The following is a 27,209-nucleotide window of genomic DNA, read 5'->3' as shown; positions in this document are numbered from 1 at the left end:
AATGTATTGATTAGTGTTCAAAGTATTTTCATTTTGTCCCGTATTTATTTGAATGGAGAATTTAATTAAAAAATGGTCAGACCAAGGAATAGGTAGGGCGGGGAACATAGTCATGTCTGTAATATTGGAAAAGACAGGATCCAATAGGTGACCAGCACGATGTGTGGGTCCGGTATTTCTCAAATTTAGGTTAAGGGAAGCTAAATCGGCAATAAGATCAATAGCAGTTATACAATCCTCTTTGTCCAAGTGTACATTTAAGTCTCCAATGATTGTGAAATTTGCCGCCTTCATTACCAAAGAGCTGAGCAGGTCTGAAAAGGTGGTTTGCCACTTAGATACTGCGCCAGGCGGTCGATAGACAAGGACACCTGAAAAGGTGTAGTTGGGAGCAAGTATAAGCTTAAAAATAGCACCTTCACAACCAGAGCATGGAAGTGTGCTAAATTCACAATTATAGTTTTTCTTAAAAATAATAGCTAGACCTCCACCTAGTTTCAATGGTCTATCCTGTCTGACAATCGCAAATGAGCCCGGGAGAGCTGCTGCAATGTCAGGACCAGAACTGTCCTGAAGCCAAGTTTCTGTCAAAAATAAGGCATCAGGTGCCTCATCAAGTAGCAAATTAAAAATCTCCGTCTTATTTCCAGGAAGAGAACGACAATTCAAACTCAGAAAGAAACAAGCATTTGCAATGCAATAGGTCTCGCATTAGGAAAGTTTGAGCTATTGGTCTTGTAAACGACAATTTTTTTATTTGTTTTGTTTTTGAAAATAGCTAAATTAATAGCTTTGTCATTTACAATGCCAATAGTTATAACTTTCCCAAATGTGACACCTATAGCATTTGTAATGTAACATGTTTTGTATTAACGTGACTTAGATGTATTGATATTACAAATAACAATGGCTTATCATTTTTTTAAATAATTAATACTTAAATGAAATTGTTTTTAATTTATAGTCAATAGCCTAAACTTTTGTAAATAACTTTTGTGAAGATTAGGTTCAGTGTATTTTATTGTGACGAAAAACCAAGAACAGAAGTGAAATATTAACATCTTTTTGTGACATTTGTAATAAAGCTTGAAACATTGAGAGAACATATTTGAATCAGTAATGATGGGTTGTGCTGAGTGATGCTGTGGTTTCGCTGAGTGATGCTGTGGTAGCGCTGAGTGATGCTGTGGTTGCGCTGAGTGATGCTGTGGTTGCGCTGAGCGATGCTGTGGTTGCGCTGAGCGATGCTGTGGTTGCGCTGAGCGATGCTCTGGTTGCGCTGAGCGATGCTGTGGTTGCGCTGAGCGATGCTCTGGTTGCGCTGAGCGATGCGGTGGTTGCGCTGAGTGATGCTCTGGTTGCGCTGAGTGATGCTCTGGTTGCGCTGAGTGATGCTCTGGTTGCGCTGAGTGATGCTCTGGTTGCGCCGAGTGATGCTCTGGTTGCGCCGAGTGATGCTCTGGTTGAGCCGAGTGGTGCTGTGGTTGAGCCGAGTGGTGCTGTGGTTGAGCCGAGTGGTGCTGTGGTTGAGCCGAGTGGTGCTGTGGTTGAGCCGAGTGGTGCTGTGGTTGAGCCGAGTGGTGCTGTGGTTGAGCCGAGTGGTGCTGTGGTTGAGCCGAGTGGTGCTGTGGTTGAGCCGAGTGGTGCTGTGGTTGAGCCGAGTGGTGCTGTGGTTGAGCCGATTGGTGCTGTGGTAGTGCTAAGTGATGCTGTGGTGGTGCTGAGTGATGCTGTGGTGGTGCTGAGTGGTGCTGTGGTGGTGCTGAGTGGTGCTGTGGTGATGCTGAGTGATGCTGTGGTGGTGCTGCTGAGTGATGCTGTGGTGATGCTGAGTGGTGTTGTGGTGGTGCCGAGTGGTGCTGTGGTGGTGCTTAGTGTTGCTGAGTGGTGAAGAGTGGTGCTGTGGTGGTGAAGAGTGGTGCTACTGAGTGATGCTGTGGTGGTGCTGCTGAGTGATGCTGTGGTGGTGCTGAGTGGTGCTAAGTGGTGATGTGGTGGTGATGTGGTGGTGCTGAGTGGTGCTGTGGTGGTGCTGTGGTGGTGCTGTGGTGGTGCTGTGGTGGTGCTGAGTGGTGCTGTGGTGGTGCTGAGTGGTGCTGTGGTTATGCTGAGTGGTGCTGTGGTTATGCTGAGTGGTGCTGTGGTGGTGCTGAGTGGTGCTGAGTGATGCTGCTGAGTGATGCTGTGGTAGTGGTGAGTGGTGCTGTGGTGGTGGTGAGTGGTGCTGTGGTGGTGGTGAGTGGTGTTGTGGTGGTGCCGAGTGGTGCTGTGGTGGTGCTTAGTGTTGCTGAGTGGTGAAGAGTGGTGCTGTGGTGGTGAAGAGTGGTGCTACTGAGTGATGCTGTGGTGGTGCTGCTGAGTGATGCTGTGGTGGTGCTGAGTGGTGCTAAGTGGTGATGTGGTGGTGATGTGGTGGTGCTGAGGTGGTGCTGAGTGGTGCTGTGGTGGTGCTGTGGTGGTGCTGAGTGGTGCTGTGGTGGTGCTGAGTGGTGCTGTGGTGGTGCTGAGTGGTGCTGTGGTTATGCTGAGTGGTGCTGTGGTTATGCTGAGTGGTGCTGTGGTGGTGCTGAGTGGTGCTGCTGAGTGATGCTGTGGTAGTGGTGAGTGGTGCTGTGGTGGTGGTGAGTGGTGCTGTGGTGGTGGTGAGTGGTGGTGTGGTGGTGGTGAGTGGTGGTGTGGTGGTGGTGTGGTGGTGCTGAGTGGTGGTGTGGTGGTGCTGAGTGGTGCTGTGGTGGTGCTGAGTGGTGCTGTGGTGGTGCTGAGTGGTGCTGTGGTGGTGCTGAGTGGTGCTGTGGTGGTGCTGAGTGATGCTGTGGTGGTGCTGAGTGATGCTGTCATGGTGCTGAGTGATGCTGTGGTGGTGCTGAGGTGGTGCTGAGTGGTGCTGCTGAGTGATGCTATGGTGGAGCTGAGTGGTGCTGTGGTGGTGGTAGTGGTGCTGTGGTGGTGCTGTGGTGGTGCTGAGTGGTGCTGTGGTGGTGCTGAGTGATGCTGTTGTGGTGCTGAGTGATGCTGTGGTGGTGCTGAGTGATGCTGTGGTGGTGCTGAGTGATGCCGTGGTGGTGCTGAGTGATGCCGTGGTGGTGCTGAGTGATGCCGTGGTGGTGCTGAGTGATGCCGTGGTGGTGCTGAGTGATGCTGTGTTGGTGCTGTGGTGGTGCTGAGTGGTGCTGTGGTGGTGCTGCTGAGTGGTGCTGTGGTGGTGCTGAGTGGTGCTGTGGTGATGCTGAGTGATAATGTGGTGGTGCTGAGGGGGTGAGTGTCTGTGAGGGTAAGAGGGTGAGTGAGGGTGTGTGAGGGTGGGGGTGTGTGAGGGTAAGGGTGAGGGGGTGTGTGGGAGGGCGAGGGTATGTGAGGGTGAGGGTATGTGAGGGTGAGGGGGTGTGATGTTGAGGTTGTTTGAGGGTGAGGGTGTGTGAGAGTGGGATGTGTGAGGGTGAGTGAGGGTGTGTGGGTGAGTGAGGGTGTTTGAGGGTGAGTGAGGGTATTTGAGGGTGAGTGAGGGTATTTGAGGGTGAGTGAGGGTATTTGAGGGTGAGTGAGGGTTGTGCACAGAGGAGACGAGTAGGGTGAAAAACTGAGCCATTGCTGGGACTTTTCTGGTAAAATACTTGATGAGAACCCAGGCCAGTATAATGCTGTCTTCTGCGTGCAAGTCTGTGTGGGGATTCAGGGACTGTGGACACACTCCGAGAACATGGTAGGAAGAAACATGGCTTTACAACACGGAAAAATGCAGCTCAGTGCTTGTTAATTACCATTTACAAATACAAATCTCACCCACCGGCCAACCAAACGCCTCTTTGTGCTTAGTAAATCATCACACTAGCCCCCTCCTTGGAATTCGCGCCCCTCCCTGCTCAGGCACATGTAAATGGTTATTTTCTGTGGAGCTACAGCCCATGAATAAACTCCCCACAGAAGTAAACGTTTCCCTCAGGCTAGAGAGGTCTCCAGGATTGGTGCACCATCTCCTTGGTGAAGAATTGTAGTTCAAAAACACATGATGCAAGTACATAATGAAAGTGTTTAAAAACTGATAACGCTGGCGATTGTTATAGCGCTCACCGCCCCCTTGGCGCTAGAATAATGCACGCGATTCGCGTCTGCTGGTATGACCTTTGCAGTGATGTTAGAAGGATGAAAGCGGAGTTCGGTTCTGAGGGAGTCGACCCAACTGCACCTCTGCAGCACTCAGGACTACCGTGCTATCTTTTCAGCTTCTCGGGTTGCCAGTATGACTCCCGTAAGACCATGGGCTGTGCTTCTAAAAACCAGGGCCCAGGGCTGCAAGTCACGTCTTCGAGGCGCGTTGCCTTGTATGAAACCAATCCGCAGTTTTGACAATAACAATTTTGGACAACTGTTTTCATTTGACTCGGTCCCCGTCATTGCCTTTGGACATCCTTAACAAATGCAGGCATCCTTTATCTGCACTATGGTCCAGAGAGACACCATTAAATGCTACATGAAAATGGACTTTTATGTTTATGTGTAAATGCAAAGAGTAACTATGTGCAATTTCTAAAACCATTTTACAAAGTTTGAAATTGCTGCTGAACAATGTATTTTTGCCTGAAGGTGGAGGCGATGGATGCAGCAGAAGCAAAACAAGTTTAAAACAAGCAGCAATATCGAGAGGTGGTGGGGGCAGGGTGAAGGGTTAAGGGGTAGGGAGAGACGGCACAGGCTGGACAGGCTGCGATCTGGACGCTTTGATGTGGTGTGCGAGGCGGGCAGAAAGGACGGCCGTGGGAGGTGGGAGAAGAAGTATGGAGAGTGGTGCAGGCGGGGGCAGGGAGCAGAGCCTCTGAAGAGCGTTTGGCTGCCAGAAACACCAGGGGGGCGGAGAAGCAGATTGCCTTCAAGGCAGGAGGCAGGCAGAAGGCTCGGGCAAGCTCGTGCACAAGAGCACATGCACTCGTGCAAATCCTCTTTTTGGGAGAGCTTAGTTTAACTCTTGGTTTCACCGCATTAGACTTGTCCTATTCATTCCTACTGAATGGAATAGGCCGAGACCTAAAAAGCACATGAGAAAGGAAGCAACAAGCCGGTGAGTGGAGACGCACCCAAGGCAGAGGGCACACCTGGACGAAGAGAGAAATACTCACGCCACAGATGAGAGCAACACAAAGTGCAGGGGAGAGGAGCATACTAGCAAGAGTGAGAAACATGGAGTGCGATAGAGAAAAGAAGCGCACGGACGAGAGAGAACAACGCGAAGCACAGGAGAAGCACATGAGGGATACAGCTGGAACACATATGTACTCTCATGGACGGCCTACGTAAAAAGAAAAAAGTTATTCCATAAAACTTAGCAGCGGAAGGATACAAGTTAAAGAGGATACGCTCCATGGGAGAGATAAACCCAAGATGAACAAGGCAAGCCATTAATAAGAAGCAGGCAAATTGAGAGGACAGTAAGGCAAAACAATGGCAAGCAACGGGCAAGCTATAAGTCCGCTGTAAGTTCTTGGTAAGCGAACAATAGATCCTTTGCAACCCAACAGCTTGCGCAAGGGCTGAACGGGTCACCTAAAATGCAACATGAATGTTTCACAGCAGTGGTTTGCATCAAATAAATGTCAGTTTCTTTAGAAAATGTAAAGAATCATATTATTTCGTTAAAACGGTCCGAAGAGTTCTTCTAGTTCACATTTACATTTGTTTCTTTTGAGTAAATAGCATAATGAGATATAGACATTTGTCAGAAACCTTAAAGCGCAAAGAACACAACCATTTCTAATTAATCAAATTATTCTTAAATCTGTAATAGCGTGAAAATTTACCATAAAACACTTAGAATTATTAAAACCGCCCATGTGCAAGCAGACGTTTTTATAACAATTAACTGTATGCTGTCAATACCTTAATAACTATTTCAAAACGTGCTAAATGATGTAGGGAAAATCACTTAATTCTGCAATGAACATGCACAGTTTGAGTCCACAGGATTTTCAGCGAAGTGTGCACAACCAGCCCAAGCCACTGGCCAAGTCTTGCAGGACTCGAGAGGCCATGCTGTTCAAGTCTTGCAGGACTCGAGAGGCCATGCTGTTTAGAGGGTGCATTGTGGACGGAATACTTAGTATCCTGTAAAGGCCTCAACCTTACCTAACCTCCCAATAACCTAGTCGAAGCACCGAGTTGGGCCAGATATCTCCCACAACGGTAGCCACTGGCGCCCAACAACAAATTCACTAGATGTCAAGTCAGCAGTAGCAAGCGAAAGGAAGATCAAATAAAAGGCAAAAAAAAACAAGCAGTAGAATGTTAAGTAACAATGCTGCATTAGCACAAAATTGAGTCGAAATAAACACCCATAACAGCACGATGAGAAGACAGCAATCTGTAGAGCTCGTCCTTTAGTCTTACAATGTATTTGCATTCCCACAATGTATAATCTGTTTATACTTATACCTTGGCTTATTGGACGCTACAAATGATAGAACATTCCGGGTGAAAAAAAGAGAGAACAAAACTGAACATATCCAGCTTCCTGCTGGAATAGGATGTAGATGTCCAGTCGACTAGAATACACAGTTAAAAGGATGTTCAAATATTTATTTCATAATAACTGGTCTCACAAATGTAACACTCTTTCCTCCGTGGTGCCACAAAAGGCAGTAGATATTTTGTACATATAAGAGAAAATGTACGTCATGTGCTTCCACATTACAAATGTTCAAATCTACTTATTTGCTTTCAGTCTTAACGTTTCACTCACCTAAAAAAAAATTAGACAGCTGTTTGACAACCGCAAAATGGAACTAGCTGCAGTTGGCCATGACGTGCTTCTAGTCCACGCTGCTGCTGCGTCGCCTCTTGCGGTGCCTCCTTTACTGATAGTGTTGTCAAGCCTATGTCGAGCTGGCGCTGGGGTGCCTCGAGCTGCTGCAGCGGGCCCTGATTTCTTTCATCCATCTCGTGTCCCGGCGAGGGGACGCATTGCTGACGAGCTTACTAAACCTATTGCAGACAATGGCTGTGACCGCGCGCTGTAGGAGACACGCTCTGTGAAAGTGAAAGTGCGAGAAGAGACGCGTGTTCACAGCGCCCGTGTCTCCTAAGGCGCGCGGTCATAAAGCGCGCTCACAAGGCCAAATCCGAGGCGGAAAATGCGCGCATCCGACTCGTGTCCGCATATTTGTATACTAAAGTATACACGAGGTCCATCGCTACGCTCGACCTAAAAAGACTGAGATGTATTCTCAGAGGATGTTTTACAAGCTCTGACTTCACTAGTTTTAGTTCCCACTGGATTAGTAGTGATATTACAATTTTGGCAAACATCTCTTTTTCCTAATTCCAGTAGAGTGCAAAGAGGTGACCTAGGGATTCTTAAAGATCGTATATATTCCGATATATATGTAATACCAATATTCGGAGTTTTCTCCGCCTCATGTAATACCTGTGAAGGATCCTTACTAATAGGTGTTGGTAGCGCCATAGCCCTATGGCACGTCCGAGGCGCGCACGGGCGCAGACGGGCTGACTCAAGCGTGACTCCGGCGCTGATCGAGGCGCTTCCGCAAATGCGCATCCGCTAGCGCGGAGAATGACTGTTTCCTTAAGTACTGGAGACTAGAGCGCTCTCACCGCTGTCGCCTCCCACCCAAGATGGCCGCTGTTGGGGATGTTATCCCAAAGGCTCGGTTTACAGCCCTAAGATCGGCTGAGACCGTGTGAAATGCGGCGAAAATAGGTGCAGGCAGCTAATGAATATGCTGTGTGCAAACAGAGTGGAAAATACACCAATTCTTTTTTTTTTAATTCGGCGATTAAAATAGTAATAGCACACAATCTAAATTCCTAAATTCAGCTAGAGTGAGCAGCGCCTCAGAGAGAACAAGTAAAGTGCTGGCAAATGCTGGCAAACGCTTAGAATCTTGCGTCTGCTTTCCCTGGGGCTCCTTAAGTACTGTAGACTAGAGCGCTCTCACCGCTGTCGCCTCCCACCCAAGATGGCCGCCGTTGGGGATGTTATCCCTAAGGCTCGGTTTACAGCCCTAAGATCGGCTGAGACCGTGTGAAATGCGGCGAAAATAGGTGCAGGCAGCTAATGAATATGCTGTGTGCAAACAGAGTGGAAAATACAATTTTTTTTAAAAATTCGGCGATTAAAATAGTAATAGCACACAATCTAAATTCCTAAATTCAGCTAGAGTGAGCAGCGCCTCAGAGAGGACAAGTAAAGTGCTGGCAAATGCTGGCAAACGCTAAATATACTAATGCTTTTTGCTTGCACTACCACAATGCAAGGCAGAGGATCGTCTCCCTACTGCTCTGCGAACAGTGGAAAAAGGAAAACGAGAACGATAATAACTAAGGTTATCATTTTCGTTTTTCTTCCTGCTCGGGGTGCGGCGGATGGCCCGGGCTGGCCAGTGCAGGGGGCAGGGGATGAGTGTAAACCACACTCTAAAGTGCGCATAACAGTTTGACCGGCCAAAGAGGGCCGGTCAAATCGTCATGTGCACTTCGCATCTTCCCCACCAGGTTGCATTACACAGCCTGGTGAGGAACATGCAAAGCCACCAAGCTCCTGTCTCACTGACGAACCACGGCACTCAGATCAATCACAATCCTTCTTGACCTCTTCGCAGCTTTCGACACCGTCTCACATCGCACACTCAGCCAGACTTCATGACGTGAAGATACAAGGAATCTCCCTCGACTGGATCCAATCCTTCCTCTCCGGCAGAACCCAGAGGATCAGACTCCCTCCCTTCCTCTCCAAACCCACTGACATCAATTGCGGCGTACCCCAAGGATCATCGCTCAGCCCGACACTCTTCAACATATACATGGCCCCCCTCACTGCCATCGTCAGATTGCATGGGCTCAGCATAGTATCCTACGCCGACGACACCCAGCTCATCCTCTCGCTCATAAAGAATCCCAAAGACACCAGACTCTGCTTCCACGAAGGAATGAAGGATGTTACAGCCTGAATGAAAGACAGCTGATTGAAGCTCAACTCAGAGAAAACCGAGGTCCTCATCCTCGGACCATGCACCTTCGCCTGGGACAACACCTGGTGGACCCCGCCCTCGGTAAGCCACCCATCCCTACAGACCACGCATGAAACCTCGGTTTCATCCTCGACTCCTCCCTCTCCATGAACCGCCAGGTCAACGCCTTCGCTTCCACCAGCTTAAACGGCCTGCTTATCCTCCGCAAGACCTTCAAATGGATCCCCCCCGACTGCAGAAGGACCGTCACACACGCGCTCATAACCAGCAGACTGGACTACGGCAACACCCTATACGCCGGAATCAACAGAACTCTTCTACACAAACTCCAAACCATCCAGAACGCCGCAGCCAGATTCGTCCTCGGGACACCACGCAACTAGCACATGACCCAACAGCTACGAGACCTCCACTGGCTCCCACTCGAAAAGAGGGTCACCTTCAAACTCCACATCCACACCTACAAATCCCTCAACAACACTGGACCCAAGTACCTCATCGAGAGAGTCTCCTTCCATGTACCCAAGAGGAACCTCCCCTCCGCTGACCTCGCCCTGTCAGAGGTCACCCGCATCCGCAGAAACGGAGCAGGTAGGAGAGGCTTTCCACTACATCATACCCAAGACCTGGAACGAGCTCCCTGTGAACATCAGACGCTCCCCAACCCTGAACACTTTCAGGAAGGACCTCAAGACCTGGCTTTTCAACTGATCCGGAGCTGCAATCTCCTCCCACCAGCAACTTGAGACCCTCGATCGCTTTATAAACCCCCTGATTGATTGATGGATGGATTGATTGATAAGGCAGTGTTGTGATTGGACAGGGGTTTCTGAAAGGTTGGGAGCTTCCTGTTGCGGTGAGGAGACAGAGCAGAGGCGGCAGCATTCAGGTAAGTGAGTTTTGTTTTTCAGTCACCTCCTATGCTCGCCCCCCAACCCCCTGCCCCACCACCTGTGCTTAGTAGCGGTCGCTACTGCCTCAACGCAAAGTGGTGCAAAGTGGCTTAAAGGACTTACTTCACAGCACAAAAGCTGTTTAGCACAGTAAAGGTGGCCTTTTCACAGTGCCAAATCCACTTTGTGGTGCTTTGCGATAAGGGTTGTGTTTCTGGGGGCTTGTCTCTGTAAAAACCCATAGATTTTGAACCAGAGTTTGATCTTCGAAGGTAACCTGACATAACATTGCGTAAAAAATGATTGTCTAATAGAAGCAAGCGCAAACAATGAATTGATTTCCACCAAAGCCAATGTGTTAAATGCTGTGATGCCCAGCACACCGTCTTTGAAACTGACCCTTCTGTGGTTGTCTTTGCATAGGAATTTGTACTGGAAAAGATGTGTGTGCAATACACCTTCTAAACAGCACACAGTCACCTTTGCAACAGGGTGGCAGGCGGTGCATGACGCACAACAGCCTGTCTGTGCACTGGCGCATTGGATTTTTTCTTTGCGTAATACAGCACAGCAATTTTGGGTGCACAAAATCTAAGTAAATATGGGCCTAAGTGACTCTGGGGACCAAAGACTAGTCCTGTCTAGAATTAAGACCCCCCGAAGTGCCGGATTACACCCTGTGGAGGCTCTAGGCAGTCGAAGTTTGCTGCCCCCAACTTGCAGATTATCTCCTAATACCCAATGCACCGGATTATTTTACAAACGGACAGCTGCCAGAAGATGAGCTTTGAAAAGGCAAACTGTTATGTGAATCTGATGTCTCTGGTTTATTTACTTTCAGTTGTTAAAGGATACATTACATTCATATGAGCAAGGGCCTTGACACCCTTGGGTTAATGTTTCGCGCTCCATATATCTCCTTTTCATTTAATTTAATTTCATACAGTATTTTCTCTATAGACTCTTTAATGTAAAGTTTTCATTTCTTTGAGTAAATTTTTTTCCATCTTTTGGAGACAATAGTTAAAGCTTAATTGCAATTTTCTTTCAAGATCAAATCAATATTATTTTGATCCGTTGTCGCAGGACCTCTAAAAGGAGTGGAACCCATATGCCGGTGCCTACTTTGCCTACTTTGCCTATTTGGTAATCCTGAAATGAGGCTCCCCAGTGGACATGGATATACTATGTGTGCTTCAAGGCATAGCTCTGTAGGTACCATGAAAGGTTTCCTTCTCCCCCTACTCTTCAGGTTGTGTTCTGAATTACTAGGATTTCCCAGCTGTGAAGCTAGAAAGCGAATGGCTAATTCCTAGAGGTCTAGATCCCGATTACATAGAGTGCTGCCCAGTTTCACAGTCCAACAATATGTTTGATACTCTGACGTGATAGTCCAAACTATCAGTAACTGCTCTTCTCTGGGACACCACGTACCTCATGTCAAACCACCAATCAGTGTAGCTTGCACCACCCATTTTCCCTGCCAGCGCCGGCAATGATAGTAACAACACAGCTACTAACCATCACACACCTACAAGTGTGACAATTCAGACAATTCCAGCCCCCCAAGCCCCAAAGCTATAAGAATCGCTTGGGAGGCAGGTATTGGGATTTTTAAAAATGTATATTGCCTTTAATAAACATCTGTTGTTCGTCTCATCTCTAAATTGAGACAATCAGTGCCTCATTGAGGCAGACTGTCATAAGTGCCGTTGTTGACAATTTGGTGCCAGTGGTGAGCACTGGAAGTCACCGGCTCAATTTAAGCACTGCCAAGGATCCAGACAACCTCTGTCATTGCCGTCATGTACTTCCCTCTCCAGCTCTTTGACATGTCAGTGGACCCCTTGACCAGGGCTCCCAAGTGGAACGCACCCCGATATGTGCTGTAATCTCATCAAGCAACTACGTAAGTCTCAACCACAACAGGCAAACTGGAAGCATGGAAAACATTAAGGAGCAGAATCATTGCTGATAAGGACATGGGCATCCAGTACCACCCAGTTTGTCCTTAAGTTGCCTAACTTCTATTACTCCCCTATTAGGGTTTCATATAAAAGGTTATTTGCAGTTTGGTATGTGGGCACCAGGCAGGTGGAGGCCATCATTTCTGGCAGAAGACTGCCCGCCATGCTAAGGGATTCACCCAGGCAGGCATCTTCTGGCTTCAGTGGATCTGCTGCTGTAGGAGTGCCATTGAAGGAAATGAACTGTTGATGACCAATGACCATGACAAACAAGGAGCTTTCTCCATGTACTTGGAGACCATTGGGCCATTTTCTTGCCTGTGACTCCCACCCTTTACATAGTGGCTCAGGCAGTGAAATATAGCGATGGTCGACCTGCTGTAAATAGGGTGGGATCACTGTCACCATGACCCGATGACCATGTGGGACCATAGAGCGGGAGAATGACGAGTATGGTGGGGTGGGAGAACTGCTGGTTTAACCTGAGACTTCACCAAACACTAAATGACCCCCTAGATGTTTCCTAGAAAAGCCTGTGGGCCAATGCAAATTTGTTTGGAACCACCACTTTCAGATGAGATAAAATGCACAACTAATTGCACACAGCCAAGGAAAACCTTTTAATATGAAAAGAATCAGAGCACATCTGCGCATACATGTTTACATTTATTTACAGTGTGCTCAGCTGGATTTCTGCAACTCAGTAACCACACCTGTTTCTCTGAACATTCCTCACTCCTCTTGCCTCTGATCAACTAACTTGTCCCATATTCACTCTCTTACCTTCCCAAGCACTCTCACTCATCCACTCTCTCACCATGCATGCACTCCAAACCTTCATCCATTGTCCCACTTTCACTAAGGACCCACCCCATCTTCACTTTCACTATTTGTAAAAGTCAAAGGCAAAACAGGGCTTACTATTTTCCATTAACTCCATCTTTTCTAATTGATAACCTGTCCTTCCATGCTACCATATGGTCCTTCTTTTCAACTTTTCAGTTATATTGATAATTAAAGTAGACATAACAAAATTAAAGACCCATTTCAGAAAAAAACACGTGTAATGTGGTCCCATATCTACATTTTGATTTGTTTCCCAAAGTTTTGTTCATATTGGGGACTAGGCTTGCTGGCATCGTGCATCTTGCATCTCATCGCTGGGAGGCAATTAAACACACCCCAGTGCTTTTGGGGAGACCCCCAAAACATAAATAATAGGCTACCTCAATTGTCATATTAGATTTTTAGGTACATTCCTGATACAAATGCATACAGACTGCACCAGTGGGATAAAAGTCAGATATTGGGAGCGTGGTCAATATGCTAGCAAAGTAGTAAGCACTCTCTGCCACCTCAGCTTCGGCCTCAGTACCCAGCCTGGTCAGAGAAGCTTCCACCCCAAAAATTTGATTCAGGTCTCTTCTCCACATTGAGGCACCTGGGCAGAAGGTGGGGTGGGGTTTTTGTAGTGGGTGGCAGGGGTGGTCATCTGAACTCCTCTCTGGATTGGAAGAGGAGCGTAATTGCAGACAAGCCAAACAAAAAAACGCCCCAGGATGGCATTTGCCATGCTTGATGTCTGAACCAGGGCATTCGGGAGTGCCAGGCAGAACCCCAACTTCCAAATTCAAGGCAGAAGAGAGGGTTGAAGGGGCTAGGCCCTAGGGCTGTTGTAAAGCCCCTCGAATGAGAGACCGAACGAGCAGGCCGCAACTAGACATGCATCGGCTGGAGCCCACAAGGCAAGAGAAGACAGTTTTGAGAATCGCTTCAGGTGGGAGATGTTTAGGCCCGTGGTTCCCAACCTGTGGTTCAGGCACCCCTGTTGGTCCATGAAGCCTCCTCAAGGGGTCCACAACTACTTATAGTTAAATAATATTAACCGAAGAATAAAGTGTATATAAATAAAGAAGCTAAATGTACAGTTTAAAATTTTAAAACCTAGTGTAAATGTGAAAGAATATGAAATTGGAGGCAAAAAATGTAGTTAGTATCCTCAGATTGATTTGTGGGAGCAGTGCAGGTGCATTACACAGAAAACAGTATGGACGATGAATGGCTTCAATTGAATTTCAAATAGCTCCATCCTTTCTATTAAGTTTTTAAAAACATTTATTTATATGTGTTTGGCGAATTAAGTAAAATGCGTTTTCATTTTTGTATTTGTTTGATGAATGCTTTTTTCTGCATTTTTTGTGCATTGTTTTGCTGTTCATATAATCGACAATGCTCAGACCTCGAGTCAGTAATGACTCAGTGGGGGTCCCCAGATTGCAGTAATGATTCAGTGGGGGCCCCTGCGTTCCAGTAATGATTAAGTGTGGATCCCCAGAAGTCAAAAGGTTAAGAACCACTGGTTTAGGGAGTTCTCTCTGGGCTCTTTCAGTACGGTGAGTTGTGCCCTGGGTAGGGGCTGGAGCACCCCATAGCAGAAGTTAAATGATGCACGGGCCCCATTTCTAGCGACCCTCTAAGTTGAGAGTACACTCCTTCAGTAAGACAGAGAGCCATGTGGGATGTAGTGACATACAAGGCACAGCTGAAGGAAGACGTAAGCCCAGCACCAGGACGTGGCTTGGACAGGGCTGTGTCTACATGAAGCGCAAGCGGGGATGGCAGGGACGGCGTGCACCATGGAGCCTAAGCAGATCCAAAAAGGTTAAAGCCTGGATGGAGATAAATTGGACTAAACTGGTTGACAGGTGGACAACCTTTAAGGAAAGAAATGTGTCTGACCACCTTGAGATGTCAGAGTGTTGATTGGCATCTGCTGAGTGATCAGATAACGTGATGCTCAGACTGCGCACCGCTCCAGAGACCCAATCTGCCGCTGACTCTGCATCTGAAGAAGTGAGCTGATTACAGCACGGCCTAGGATCAGGGAAGAAGAGGAAGACCTGGGCCCATTTGGTGTTTCAGCTCTGAACATGGGGAGAGCAGAAGGAAGAGGAGGAGCCCCAATGTGGGTGCCCTTGGAGCCCTTTGGGGTGTTCAGAGTTAGTCTGGAGTGACCAGTTCAAGTAGCAGGCGTGCAGGAGTGTTTTTTCAACTCGACCATGTGAGTTAAAACAGGGAAATGGAGTGGCGACTCTCGGCAAAAATGCTGCAGGGTGTTGCGCTCAGTCTCTTGTGGGCATTATTGCAGAGAGTCGCCACTCCATTTTTTAACCAGGGTGGAAAGCAGGGTCATTAAAATTAATCTACCCGACTCTTCCATTTCCCTGTTTTAACTCACATGGTCGAGTTGACCAACACTCTTGCACTCCTACACTTTCCAAGGCCCTTTACACCCACCTCACCATATGGCAAGGAATAAAAGATCTCCGCCAAAGAGCCCCTGTATAGGGTGCCCGTTGGGGATTGCAGCGCTGACCCGATGAGGAGCATGCCCGATGATGAAGCATCACACTCAGCTGGCTGGGTGTGTGAGGGCCCTCATTCCGAATAGATCTCGCCTGTCCCATTCCCTGTATCTATTTCCCCTTCATATATGAACTGCATCATCGTTTTGTAAGTTTAATCAGGGCATGTATGCTGAACCTATCTCAAAAGCCCTTAGTCCCTCTTCTTCTCTGACTTTGCCGAGATTCCAAGGGTATGTGTTGAGCGCCTTCCAGGAGCAGAGCTATCATCTGGTTGTACACTACTGTTACATTTACTTTGCATCTGCTGTTTGAATACACATGCTGGAACCACTGACACCAGGGGCATATTATCAAGAAAAGACGTTAAAATTTTCGTCGCTTTAGCGGCAGGAAACTGCTGCTAAAGCAGCGATAATGGGCTTGATAATATGCCATTGTGAATTTCCATAGAAGCCCTTGTTCTATTGTGATTATGATGCGGCAGAGATCGTGTAAGGTAATGGGGGAAGGCTTGGATCCTGCGGTCATAAAGGATGGTCAAGTCTCTTATTTCTGGATGAGCAGAGCATGATAATGTCAAAGCCACCGCGCTGTTAGGGTCCCTGGAACTGTACTCTCTTTTGCCCAGAACAGAATCCATTCTCTACCTACATCCTGGTGGCAGACAGCACCAACGAGAAGGGCCTGACACTCATTACCGGATCAAACAAACATTTACATTATCAGGCGACTTAGGCCGGCTGGTGGGGCTGTTCCATGGGGCCACACACTAGTTGGTGGGCCTGCCGTATTCCGTTCCAGTGCATCCTGGTACATGAAGGCTTTACTCACTACAATCATGATACTAGCGGGAGTGTTCAGGGCAGTGTGGCCTGTTAGTGAGGAGTTCGCATTGCTCTCCTTCTCACCATTAGCTTATAAATACTTCAGACATTCCAAGCATGTTGTCATATCTTCTACCCTGGGAGTTTATATTCTCGTATAATAAATGGAGAAAACTCCTATGATCGTCCACAATCATTGTATTAGTGATGGCCCACATGTAGTATGGTGTGGACTGGGGGTTGCTGCGGACCGGAATAACAGGCGTGGAGGCCGTATGTACTTGGCTATGGTAGCAGTTTTTATTGTTCTGAATGACAAAACTGGAGTATGTACTGAGTTCAGGGTGTGAAGCTGTCGTCGGTTCTCAGGTGTATACCGGCTGATGGATCTTCCGGAGGTCTTCACGTGTTCCGGGCGTTGGGATGACCTCGGAGGGAAAACAGAGAAGCAGGGGTTTAGTCCTTTTCAGCACGGACTCTTAAAGTACCCGTACCAACACCAGGGTCGTGAGGGAACAGAGATGACCGTGAGGAGGGGAACGGACAGGGTTGTAGACTGGGGGGACAAAGAGGTGTGGGGAGGGTAGAAGAGAGGTGCTCTCGTGACGGGTTGGGGTGTAGGGACTATGGTACAAGTTATAGGTGCAGTGTCTCTAATATATATTATATACAGTGCAAAGGTGTGCTATCAGTGCGTTCTATCTCTATACAAGTATTTACAGCTATTCACAAGGGGACACGGAGACGGTAACAAGGTACTCACGTGCCCCGCCGTAACTCTCCAGCGAGTTACGGCCGCTCTCCAGCCACCTCCAGAGGACTCCACCACTCCTCGGTCCAGACATCCTCCAACTCTCCGTCTTCGATCCTCTCACTCCTTCCGCTCTCCTTCAATGGTTCGCTGCGCGCTGTCTCCTGCCACGAGTCGGCTATCTGGAACGCTCTCCTCTCTTCGTCGTCGGCTTTTATAGTTCCAGGTCCGGGGTAGGGGTTGGGACTTCCGGTTTCCCGGTAGGCGGCTTCCGGTTCGGTACTTCCGGGTTCTTGGTGTTCGAGATTCTCCGCTTCCGGGTAGGGTCTTTGTCCGGTCCTCTGGTCGGGTTCCTGTGGGGGGAAAAAAAGAGAAGGACTCCTGGTCGTCAGAGACGCAGGAGGGTTAGAGGTCGTGGTATCCCCACTCGGGTGTCGCCCGGTTGAGGTGAGTGGCACCCCCCTTCCACATCCCCTTTCCCTAGCTGTCTTTCTTGTGGGGGAGGTCGGTGGGGGATATCTAGACAGATAATCTGCGTTGCCCTGCTCAACCCCCTTCCTATGTAAAGTCTGGAAACTGTAGGGCTGTAAGGAGAGAAACCAGCGTAGTACTCTATTGTTATGTCCCCTATTGCGTGCCATCCACTCTAGGGGAGCGTGGTCCGTATATAGAAGAAATTCCCGCCCCTCTAGATAGTAACGCAGGCTCTCTACAGCCCATTTAATGGCTAGGGCTTCCTTCTCGACTACCGCGTAATTCACTTCACGAGGGAAGAGTTTCCTGCTGAGGTAGAGGATAGGCCTCTCTATGCCTGCCTGGTCTTTTTGGGAGAGGACCGCTCCCAGTCCCTGTTCCGAGGCGTCAGTTTGGAGGATAAAGGGCTGCGTATAATCAGGACTGATGAGAACTGGCTCAGACACTAGTGCTTGTTTGAGGTCCTGAAAAGCCTTCAGCATCGGCGGGGAGGGATGTCGTAACAAGCATTCTGTTCCAGAGTTTTTCTTTAAGAGATCAGTCAGGGGTACTGCAATCTGAGAAAAATTAGGGATGAACCTCCGATAATATCCTAAGAGCCCAAGGAAGGCCCGGAGGTCCTTTTTGGTTTGGAGGAAGGGAATTGACTGGATGGCCTTTATTTTATTATCTTGAGGTCTAATGACACCCTTCCCAATGAGGTAACCTAGGTATTTTACTGTTTGTGCAGCAAGAGTGGTTTTAGCGGGGTTAATGGTGAACCCGTATTCTCCCAGAGAGGTAATCACTCGTTTTAGATGGGATAAGTGTTCTGGCCAGTCATTACTATAAATGACAATATCGTCAAGGTATGCTCCTGCGTACTGGGCATGAGGTTGCAGGACAATGTTCATAGCTCGTTGAAAGGTCGCGGGGGCCCCATGGAGCCCGAAGGGCATGACTCTGAACTGGAATAGTCCGTCGGGCGTGGAAAACGCTGTTTTCTTTTTATCCTCACTCTTCAGGGGAATCTGCCAGTATCCCTTGCAGAGATCCAGCGTGCTGATGTAGCGAGCTCGTCCGATGCGTTCTATCATCTCGTCCACACTGGGCAGCGGATAAGTGTCAAAACTCAAGACTTTATTGACTTCCCAGAAGTCGATACAAAATCTTGTGGTGCCATCGGGTTTGGGAACAAGAACGATGGGTGAGTTCCAGCAACTGATCGATAATGCCCATTTTCAACATTTGTTGGGTTTCCTCTTGGATAACTTTACGGCGGGCTTCTGGGACACGATAGGGGCGTTGTCTCACGACCTTTCCAGGTTCTGTATGTATTGCATGTTCGATGACCGTGGTGTGTCCAGGAGAAGTGGAAAACACCATTTGCAAGGGTGACAGGACAGTCCTGAGGTCTTGTCGTTTATTCGAAGGTAGTTCTGTTTCTACACAACTTTCGAAGAGTGGGTTCCCTGGGTCTGTCACGCTGGATAATACTGGTTGGGGGCCTTCCCATTTCTTGAGCAAATTTATGTGCTAGATTTGTCTCTGGTTATGGGTGTGGTCCAATTCAATTTCATATGTAACAGGGGTTACCTGTCTCATTACTGGATACGGTCCTTGCCATTGTCCTAGAAGTTTGTGATCTGAAGAGGGTAGGAGAAGTAGTACTAGGTCTCCGGGAACGAATGTTCTGGGCTTGGCTCCTCGGTCGTATTGCTGTTTTTGCGTAGCCTGGGCGGTCAACAGATTTTGCCTCACTATTTCCCTAATTTGGCCCAGGTGAGTCTTGAGATTGGCAACATATTCAGGCAGAGGTCGGGTACGATCAGGCTCGGCTTCCCAAGCGTCCCGGGCCATATCCAGGAGTGTTCTAGGGGGCCTTCCGTAGAGGAGTTCATAAGGTGAATACCCGGTACTGCTCTGGACCTTGCAGCGGATAGCAAAGAGAGCCAAAGGAAGCATTTCCTCCCAGCGACGGCTTTCCAGACCCAACAATTTCTTGAGAGTGGTCTTCAGGGTAGCGTTATAACGCTCTACAAGTCCGTCGGTCTGGGGGTGGTAGGCAGAGTTCCTGATTTGTTTAATGCCCAGTTGTGAACATACCTGACGCATAAGAGAAAAACAAACTGGGTACCCTGGTCCGTCAATATCTCTCGGGGAAAACCCACCCGGGTGAAGATGGTTACAAGGGCTCTCGCTATGTTCTGTGTGGTGGGGTGTTTTAGTGGGACGGCCTCCGGAAACCGAGTGGCGTAGTCCACAAGAACGAGAGCATACCGACATCCACTCTTTGAGGGTAACATGGGGCCTATCAGGTCCATCCCAACCCTAGTGAAAGGGATATCAATAAGGGGGAGCGGCTGAAGGGGTGCCCTTGGGGGTCGGTATCTACTGTTCTTTTGACATATAGGACACTCTTTGCAGTATTGGCTCACTTGTTTGTATACACCAGGCCAATAGAACTTCTCCAGTATCGTTTGTCCAGTTTTGTCGTCCCCGAAATACCCTCCTAACAAATGACTATGTGCCAAGAACAGTACTTTCTCGCGAAAAGGACCGGGAACGAGCAACTGTGGTTCTTGTTGGGGTCCGCCTTTCCTATACAACAGACCGTTCCGTTTAAAGAAATAAGGACATACGTGCAAGGGATCCTCGTTTTCCAGGGCCCGTCCCCAGGCGTCTTGTAATACTGGGTCCTCTTGTTGGGCTGCACGGAACTCCCGATCAGTTTCCCATGGATGCGGGTCCACCTGAACAGGATAGGCAGTGGCGTGTGTCCTTTTTTTCTTTCTTCTTTTGCCCTCTTGTCTTCTGGACTTCGTTTGTGGGCTCTACGGGAGGAGGGTTTCGGGAAAAGGGAGCCTCGGACCACCATTTCTCCAAGGAGTTTGTAGCATCATGTAACAGTCGGGGCAGGCCGTTATAATCACTACCCAGGATAACCTGTTCCGGCAGGTTGGGTACTAGGCCAACATTAAGGGGGCTTCTTTCTCCTGAGGACTGTTGTACCTGTACACGGGTGGTGGGATACCTCTTGGTATCACCGTGTACGCATTGGATATCTACGGTGCCAGTCATAGGCCCCGTCGGTCTGGGCATTTCCTGCGGCCTTAACACGCTTTGTCGGCAACCAGAATCGGCTAAGGCCATCATAGGATGTCCGTCGATCTTCACCGGACACCGGAAGGGAGGAAGACTGGCATCCGTGGTGAGACACACATAGTTCCGAGTCAGTCCGACCTCCATCGGTTCCTCCTTCTGGGGACAGAACCGTGCTATATGTCCGTATCCCCCACAGTGGTAGCACTGAGGACCGGGGAGACTTGGTCTTGGGGTCACCGGAAAGGGAACCAAAGGGATAGGCTCCGGTTTTTGAGGAACTAACGGCCTCGGGGGTCGAGGATGACTTCCATGGGTTGTCCGTGCAGGATGTTCGTCCTTCTTCTGGAAGTCTTGTGCACGGCTGAAGGCACTTGCAATCTCGACAGCAGTGTGAGTCGGGAGTGCTGACGGACCCACTTCTGCGTAGCGGGGTGTAGGGAGGCCAAGAATTGCTCCAGGTATATCTTAGCCAAGATTTCCTCTTTGGTGGACGTGGCAGGCTTCAGCCAGCGGTTGGTTAGATCTTGGATGCGGAATGACAAGGCCCGGGGAGTTTCTTGAGGTCCTTCACGAGCCTGTCGCAGCCGTACCCTGTAAGTCTCATTGTCAATCCCAAGCCTCTCGAGGATGCAGGTCTTGATGTCCTGATACGGGGTCTGCCCTTGGATGTTGGCCTGTTGGAATGCCGCCTGGAGTTCGCCCGTCAGCAGAGGCCCCAGATAGTGGCTCCAGCGATCAACCGGCCAAGCAGCCGCCTGAGCCAGGCGCTCAAAGTTCGTAAAAAAGAAGTCTGGGTCCTCTCCCGGAACGTATTTCTGTAAAACCACCGAGGGTAATGCAGTCGCTGGTCTCGATTGCCCATGACGTCGACTAGTTTCCCAAGGGCTCGATCTTGAGCGGTGCCCTGGTCTTTTAGGACATCGTGCAACTGGCCTCGATCGTCCTCGGCCGTTTTGAGAAACCGCTCCATCATCTTCCCAAGGAGTTCCTGGCTTTCTGCGAGTTGCTTCACTGCGGCCTCCATGCTTCCGGATCCCACTTCTGACACCAGGTGTGGACTGGGGGTTGCTGTGGACCGGAATAACAGGCGTGGAGGCCGTATATACTTGGCTATGGTAGCAGTTTTTATTGTTCTGAATGACAAAACTGGAGTATGTACAGAGTTCAGGGTGTGAAGCTGTCGTCGGTTCCCAGGTGTATACCGGCTGATGGATCTTCCGGAGGTCTTCTCGTCTTCCGGGCGTTGGGATGACCTCGGAGGGAAAACAAAGAAGCAGGGGTTTAGTCCTTTTCAGCACGGACTCTTAAAGTACCCGTACCAACACCAGGGTCGTGAGGGAACAGAGATGACCGTGAGGAGGGGAACTGACAGGGTTGTAGACGGGGGGACAAAGAGGTGTGGGGAGGGTAGAAGAGAGGTGCTCTCGTGACGGATTGGGGTGTAGGGACTATGGTACAAGAGTTAGGTGCAGTGTCTCTAATATATATTATATACAGTGCAAAGGTGTGCTATCAGTGCGTTCTATCTCTATACAAGTATTTACAGTTATTCACAAGGGGACACGGAGACGGTAACCAGGTACTCACGTGCCCCGGAGTAACTCTCCAGCGAGTTACGGCCGCTCTCCAGCCACCTCCAGAGGACTCCACCACTCCTCGGTCCAGACGTCCTCCAACTCTCCGTCTTCGATCCTCTCACTCCTTCCGCTCTCCTTCAATGGTTCGCTGCGCACTGTCTCCTGCCACGAGTCGGCTATCTGGAACGCTCTCCTCTCTTCGTCGTCGGCTTTTATAGTTCCAGGTCCGGGGTAGGGATTGGGACTTCCGGTTTCCCGGTATGCGGCTTCCGGTTCGGTCCTTCCGGGTTCTTGGTGTTCGAGATTCTCCGCTTCCGGGTAGGGTCTTTGTCCGGTCCTCTGGTCGGGTTCCTGTAGGGGGAAAAAAAGAGAAGGACTCCTGGTCGTCAGAGACGCAGGAGGGTTAGAGGTCGTGGTATCCCCACTCGGGTGTCGCCCGGTTGAGGTGAATGGCATCCCCCTTCCACATATACCCTCAGTTACATTCAAATTATAGGGACTTGATGTCTTATAGGTATTCAGTGTGCGCTGGGATATTAAGTGCCTGGTTCCTTCTGTCTTATCTAGTGTTTGAGGGTTGTTCACCTACAATAAATACCTAGATGGAGGCATTAATCTTTTAAGCTAAACTCAGACAACCATTAAATCTTATTGAGAACACATCCATTTCGACTCTGCATACCTTCTGGCGGGGCTCTTTGTATAAATTCATTACGTGCGACGCACATTCAGAAGGTTTTTGAAAAGATGTCCATTTCTCATACTTTCTTTCCCAGCATCTGTTACATACAAAAGAGGGTGGGAAAACACAAAAGGACCGCTTGAAACTACTTATACTCACTACTTCTCAATTTCCCTCCAGCTCTTTCACATGACACTTGCAGGAGGGAAATATTTGGCTGGAATACTTCGCCCTTTCCTAACTGGGTGATGTCGTCATTAACATGCCTTCATGGTGTCATGTGCTTAATTTCTGTGTTTTGTTTGGTCACATTTCTAGTGTTCTTGTTGTGTTCAAATTTCATGGAAGCTTTTGATCTTCTATGACTGTGTGGGGTATATACACGTGTGGCAAGCCTCGAAGGAGTTCAATACAAGAGGTGTATAACTTTTTATGGGGACGGCAGTCCTGCCCATATATGCTAACTAATGCAACACATCATGCTTCCTCATGCGGTTTCCTTCCTAGGTTTTCTTTCTTAGGGTCAAGCTTCATTTAGCGTCCTAATCATGCAGTTTCCTTCCTAGGTTTCTTTCTTAGGGTTAAGCTTCATTTAGCGTCCCATCCCGTTTCACTCTGCTAGCGCATGCCTCCTCATGCCTCAAACTTATACTTTGCTCTTTTCGTTCTCTCCCTAGACCTGTCTTGCGCTCGTTAGCCCGCCTGAAGCCTGAGATGAAGATTGAGGAGGGAATTCCACGGGCTATGCAGGAGTGGGAGAGGGTCAGCAACTTCGACCGAATGGTCTTCTTCGAAATGGCAGAAAAGTGAGTCCCTTCCCTGTCCATCACCTCAGTTAATGCACAGATCAGTCTGTCTCACACAAGCTTTCATGAAATCCTCAGCTCACCAATCTCTGTCCCATAAAGGAAAATATTTGTTGTGCCACCAAATACATGGCGCAGAGCTGCACATTCTGCGTTCCAGTACAGCCAGTATGCCCAGTAAGCATAATCAGCATAGTCCCCTTTGTAAAAGTGAGCAACCCCCACATTTTCAGAGGCATGAGATCCCTATAGTTTCATAGACTAGGCCCTGTGGAAGGATGAACTCTCTCTCTTGGGAAACCATAGAAAATATTGCTAGAAAGGCTTCATAAGGAGAGCCGAGGTGACTGGGGGGAGGGAGGGACAAGGAAAATAGAGACAACTTGACCAGAGGGGGATTAGCAAAGAAGAAGCTAACCAGGCTGCTTTTTTGCCAGAAAAGCGAGTTGATGCAGTTTAAATCTGCCAATATCGCCGCTGATATAGTATTCGAAGGCTATTTGATGTAACAAAGTCCCTTCCCTCTAATGATCGATGTAGGATAATACAAAAGTCACACATGCATGTGTACACTTTAATATCAACAAGTCATATATGAAGCTACAGATAACTTCCTCACTGTCCCCATTTGGGCAGCAACACCTCTTTGAGTTATCTAGTTGCATGTGATAATGTTGGATTCATCACTTCAGCTCTTCGAAGTGAGTAGCAGGCAGTGCATTCAGTCTGAATAGGTATGGAGAATTCTAACACAAGGCAGTCGAACAGGGGTCAAGAGGATGCTCAGACCGTGAGCCCACTGATCGAGCATGTGGTGTTATAATTGAGGCTATCAAGAGATTCTTCTACTGTCAAACTTTATTTTGTTTGCACCCTCAATGTTCAGGTTTATGGAGTTTGAGGAAGAGGAGATGCAGATGCAGAAGGCTCAGCTCAGTACCGTTGGCCAGAACCAGCAGATAGAAGTTGCAGCCCCCATTGATGCCAACAAACAGCAAGGTAGGATCCAACCCAACCGAAGCTGTGGTGTGGATTGTGGAACCTAAAGCAATGAAAGAAACACATGCCTGGGGTTACATGTGACTTGTAATCCCTGGATCCCAATCTTTTCCCATATCACTGGTACATGTGCACTTCTGTAGAGTTTATTGCATTCACAATGGCATGTCTTAGTCTGTGAGACTGGGGGTGGCAGCTTCAGGTTTCCCAGCAAGCACCACGGTGCACCGGACTACAAATATGGTGCAAGAAGTGATGGCAGTGAAGGTATTGGAAGCATAGGGGTTTGGGGGCATCAAGGACTACCAAGCAGGAGCAAAGTAAACACGATGCTTATAGCCCTTTGATCTGTCCAAGCACTGTGGTCTCTTTGTATTATATGAGTGGTAAAGCTGGAAATAAACAGATTGGTGACTTCAACACATCACTTGGAGGTTAAAGACTCCAGTCCCAAGGAGATGTCCCACAAAGGTGCATTTCTGATACAGTGACATACGAGTCACAGGTTTCAATGTTAGTAAGTTTGATGGGTTGCCCAGTGGTATGAAGAATTTGTGGAAAATGTAATGGTTTGGACTGAGATGATCAGCTTATTATGGATTTCCCTAATGCTAGGCAGCCATGAATTCGCGAGGTGTGCCGTAACAAGGTCAGGACTAATTATTAGATACGTAGATGGGAAAAGTGTTCTGGGGGAGCCATTGCAGTAGTGATGTAATATTAAGAGGGCCTGAGAAACCATCAATGGGCTGTGACTTGCCGACATTGAATGGGCGGTGAGAGAATATGAAGGTCTAGGCTACTTAATGACAAATTCACAAGCTGTGCAGATAGATGAAACCTGTATGTAAGCAATGATTATTGACGTCAAAATTCAGTTTGCTGGTGCTTCTTAAGATATGATGGAGCTGGGAAAGTGGGGTAAGATTGAGTGGGTGGAGGGCAGGACTGCAGCTTATTACCAGTTTGAATTTGTTAGGACTGCTTGTTGCATTGGAGCACATTGATGTACAATAATAGCAAAGATTGAAATTTTGTTGGACACACACTGAATTTTTATTCTAAAAAAAATAGTAATGTAAACTCTGTTGCTTCTATGCGTGAAATCGATAATAAGTAAAAGACAAGCATTTGTAAAAACCAAGCTGTCTGTCTTTGCCGCTGAGCTATTGGCTTTGCCAGTGATTGTTGTCTTGGAATTTTTTGTGGGAAAATATTTTAAAAAAATCTGAGATGGACATCTGTGTCCGCACATCCACGCTGATGCATGGCAGCTATTTTGTAATACTCTTTTTATGTAAAGGATAATAAAAATGTAAACACTATTACTGCCTGTGGGTCCAAAAACATAAGTGGTCTTCTTTGAATTTTAAAAAACTTTTCCAAAAGATGGCTGCATGTGCTTACACATGCAGCTGAGGTTGACATTCGAAATAAACAGTGATAGTGTGATGGGAAGGACTAAGGGGTAAGGAACACGTGTGGTTAGGAATTTAGGTGGCAGTGGCTGTTCATGGACGGGTTGGGTTAAGCAGGTTTGCAATCTGTACTCACTTGTACCTACACTTGGAATACATGCACATTCACACCGACCGGAGGAAGCACAGCTCAGTCTTCATTGGAGGACACAACTAAGGGGTGACAAACTGATGTAGCAATTACTTTTCGGTGAAGAAAGTAAGGCATATCTAGTTCATTTAAATGTTTTATGTTCAGACGGATACATGGGTTGGGGACAGCACATGGTTTCCTTCATTGTGAGCTTTGTCATGTTACATAATGAAGCAGTCCACCAGCAATAATACATCAAGATTTGCAATGGTGCAAACAATTACGCGAATTCAGTTTACTTCTGTAAAAATGCCTTTCCAAAATGTAAGGTACAAAAGGCGGGTTTCTAATTATGAATGCCTGCATCAAGACAAAAACAACTGCCAGCACTGCCACTCTACTTATACTCTAGTTTTTTGGGAAAACATATTGACCTGGAACAATAAGTCATATAGACTTCTCTTTCTGTCTGAAACAAATCTTATTCTATTATTTTGTCTTTTACATATCAAACACGTTTCACATTTTATACAGTTTTTTACAAATAATTGCCATTTGCACCTTCTAACATCATGAAATCAACTACCACATTCTAAACTTGACCTAATTCACAACCTCTCATACTCTCTTCGTTTATTCATACATTCACCATACAACCTTTCCACATACTCTCAATTTCAAATAAAAAAAATTATGAATTAAGCTTGCATTATTTTCAAACAATAGCCATGGGATACATATTTAAATATCTTAAACAGTTTTTTCTCTTAGAAAATTCCTAAGGCTGAAAGAAGAACTGGTTTACGCGTTTCGAACTCCCTAAATTGTGGAGAGTTCTCATCAGGACCACGTAGCTTGAAGCTGTTCAATTAAACGACTCTCAATTGGAAGAAAAGATGTATTCTAAAGATGCCCATATATTTTGAAATGGAAGGTGGTTGCTATCGCCCTTGTTTAGAAACGATAATGGAGTTATTTATGTTTATTGAAAGGTCCGTTCTTTTGACGTGAGCGTCCCTGCACTATCTGAGTCTGCTGTTCTGGGCGCAAGGAGAAAGCCGATCTCCGTTCTTACTTCCGCATTTGGTTTGATTGTAGTACAGGTGTAAGGACTTGTGGTGTAGATGTGAATGGAATGTGTGAATGGGAGAGTAGCAGGTGACGTCCAAAGGCTTCATACTGTTTAAAGTGGAGTCCAGGGGTTTCTTGACTGGCTGTGCTGGCTGAAGGATGGCATCCATGGATCGAGTGACAGGCC

General features: G+C 47.8%; 1 protein-coding gene across 1 annotated transcript in view; it reads left to right on the top strand.

Annotated features, from left to right (window-relative positions):
* NUTM1 (NUT midline carcinoma family member 1) overlaps positions 1 to 27,209 on the top strand; it is a 370,663-nt gene that overhangs the window by 11,232 nt on the left and 332,222 nt on the right. Inside the window, exons 2-3 of the mRNA XM_086923611.1 lie at positions 23,273 to 23,401; positions 24,288 to 24,400. Of these exons, the coding sequence (XP_086779737.1) occupies positions 23,273 to 23,401; positions 24,288 to 24,400 (242 nt within the window). The remainder of the gene's footprint in view (positions 1 to 23,272; positions 23,402 to 24,287; positions 24,401 to 27,209) is intronic.

The sequence above is a fragment of the Lissotriton vulgaris genome, chromosome 5 (genome assembly GCF_964263255.1).
Source record: "Lissotriton vulgaris chromosome 5, aLisVul1.2, whole genome shotgun sequence".
NCBI lineage: Eukaryota > Metazoa > Chordata > Amphibia > Caudata > Salamandridae > Lissotriton > Lissotriton vulgaris.
Note: the sequence above shows the minus strand (reverse complement) of the source record. Positions and strands in the feature narration are given on the sequence as shown.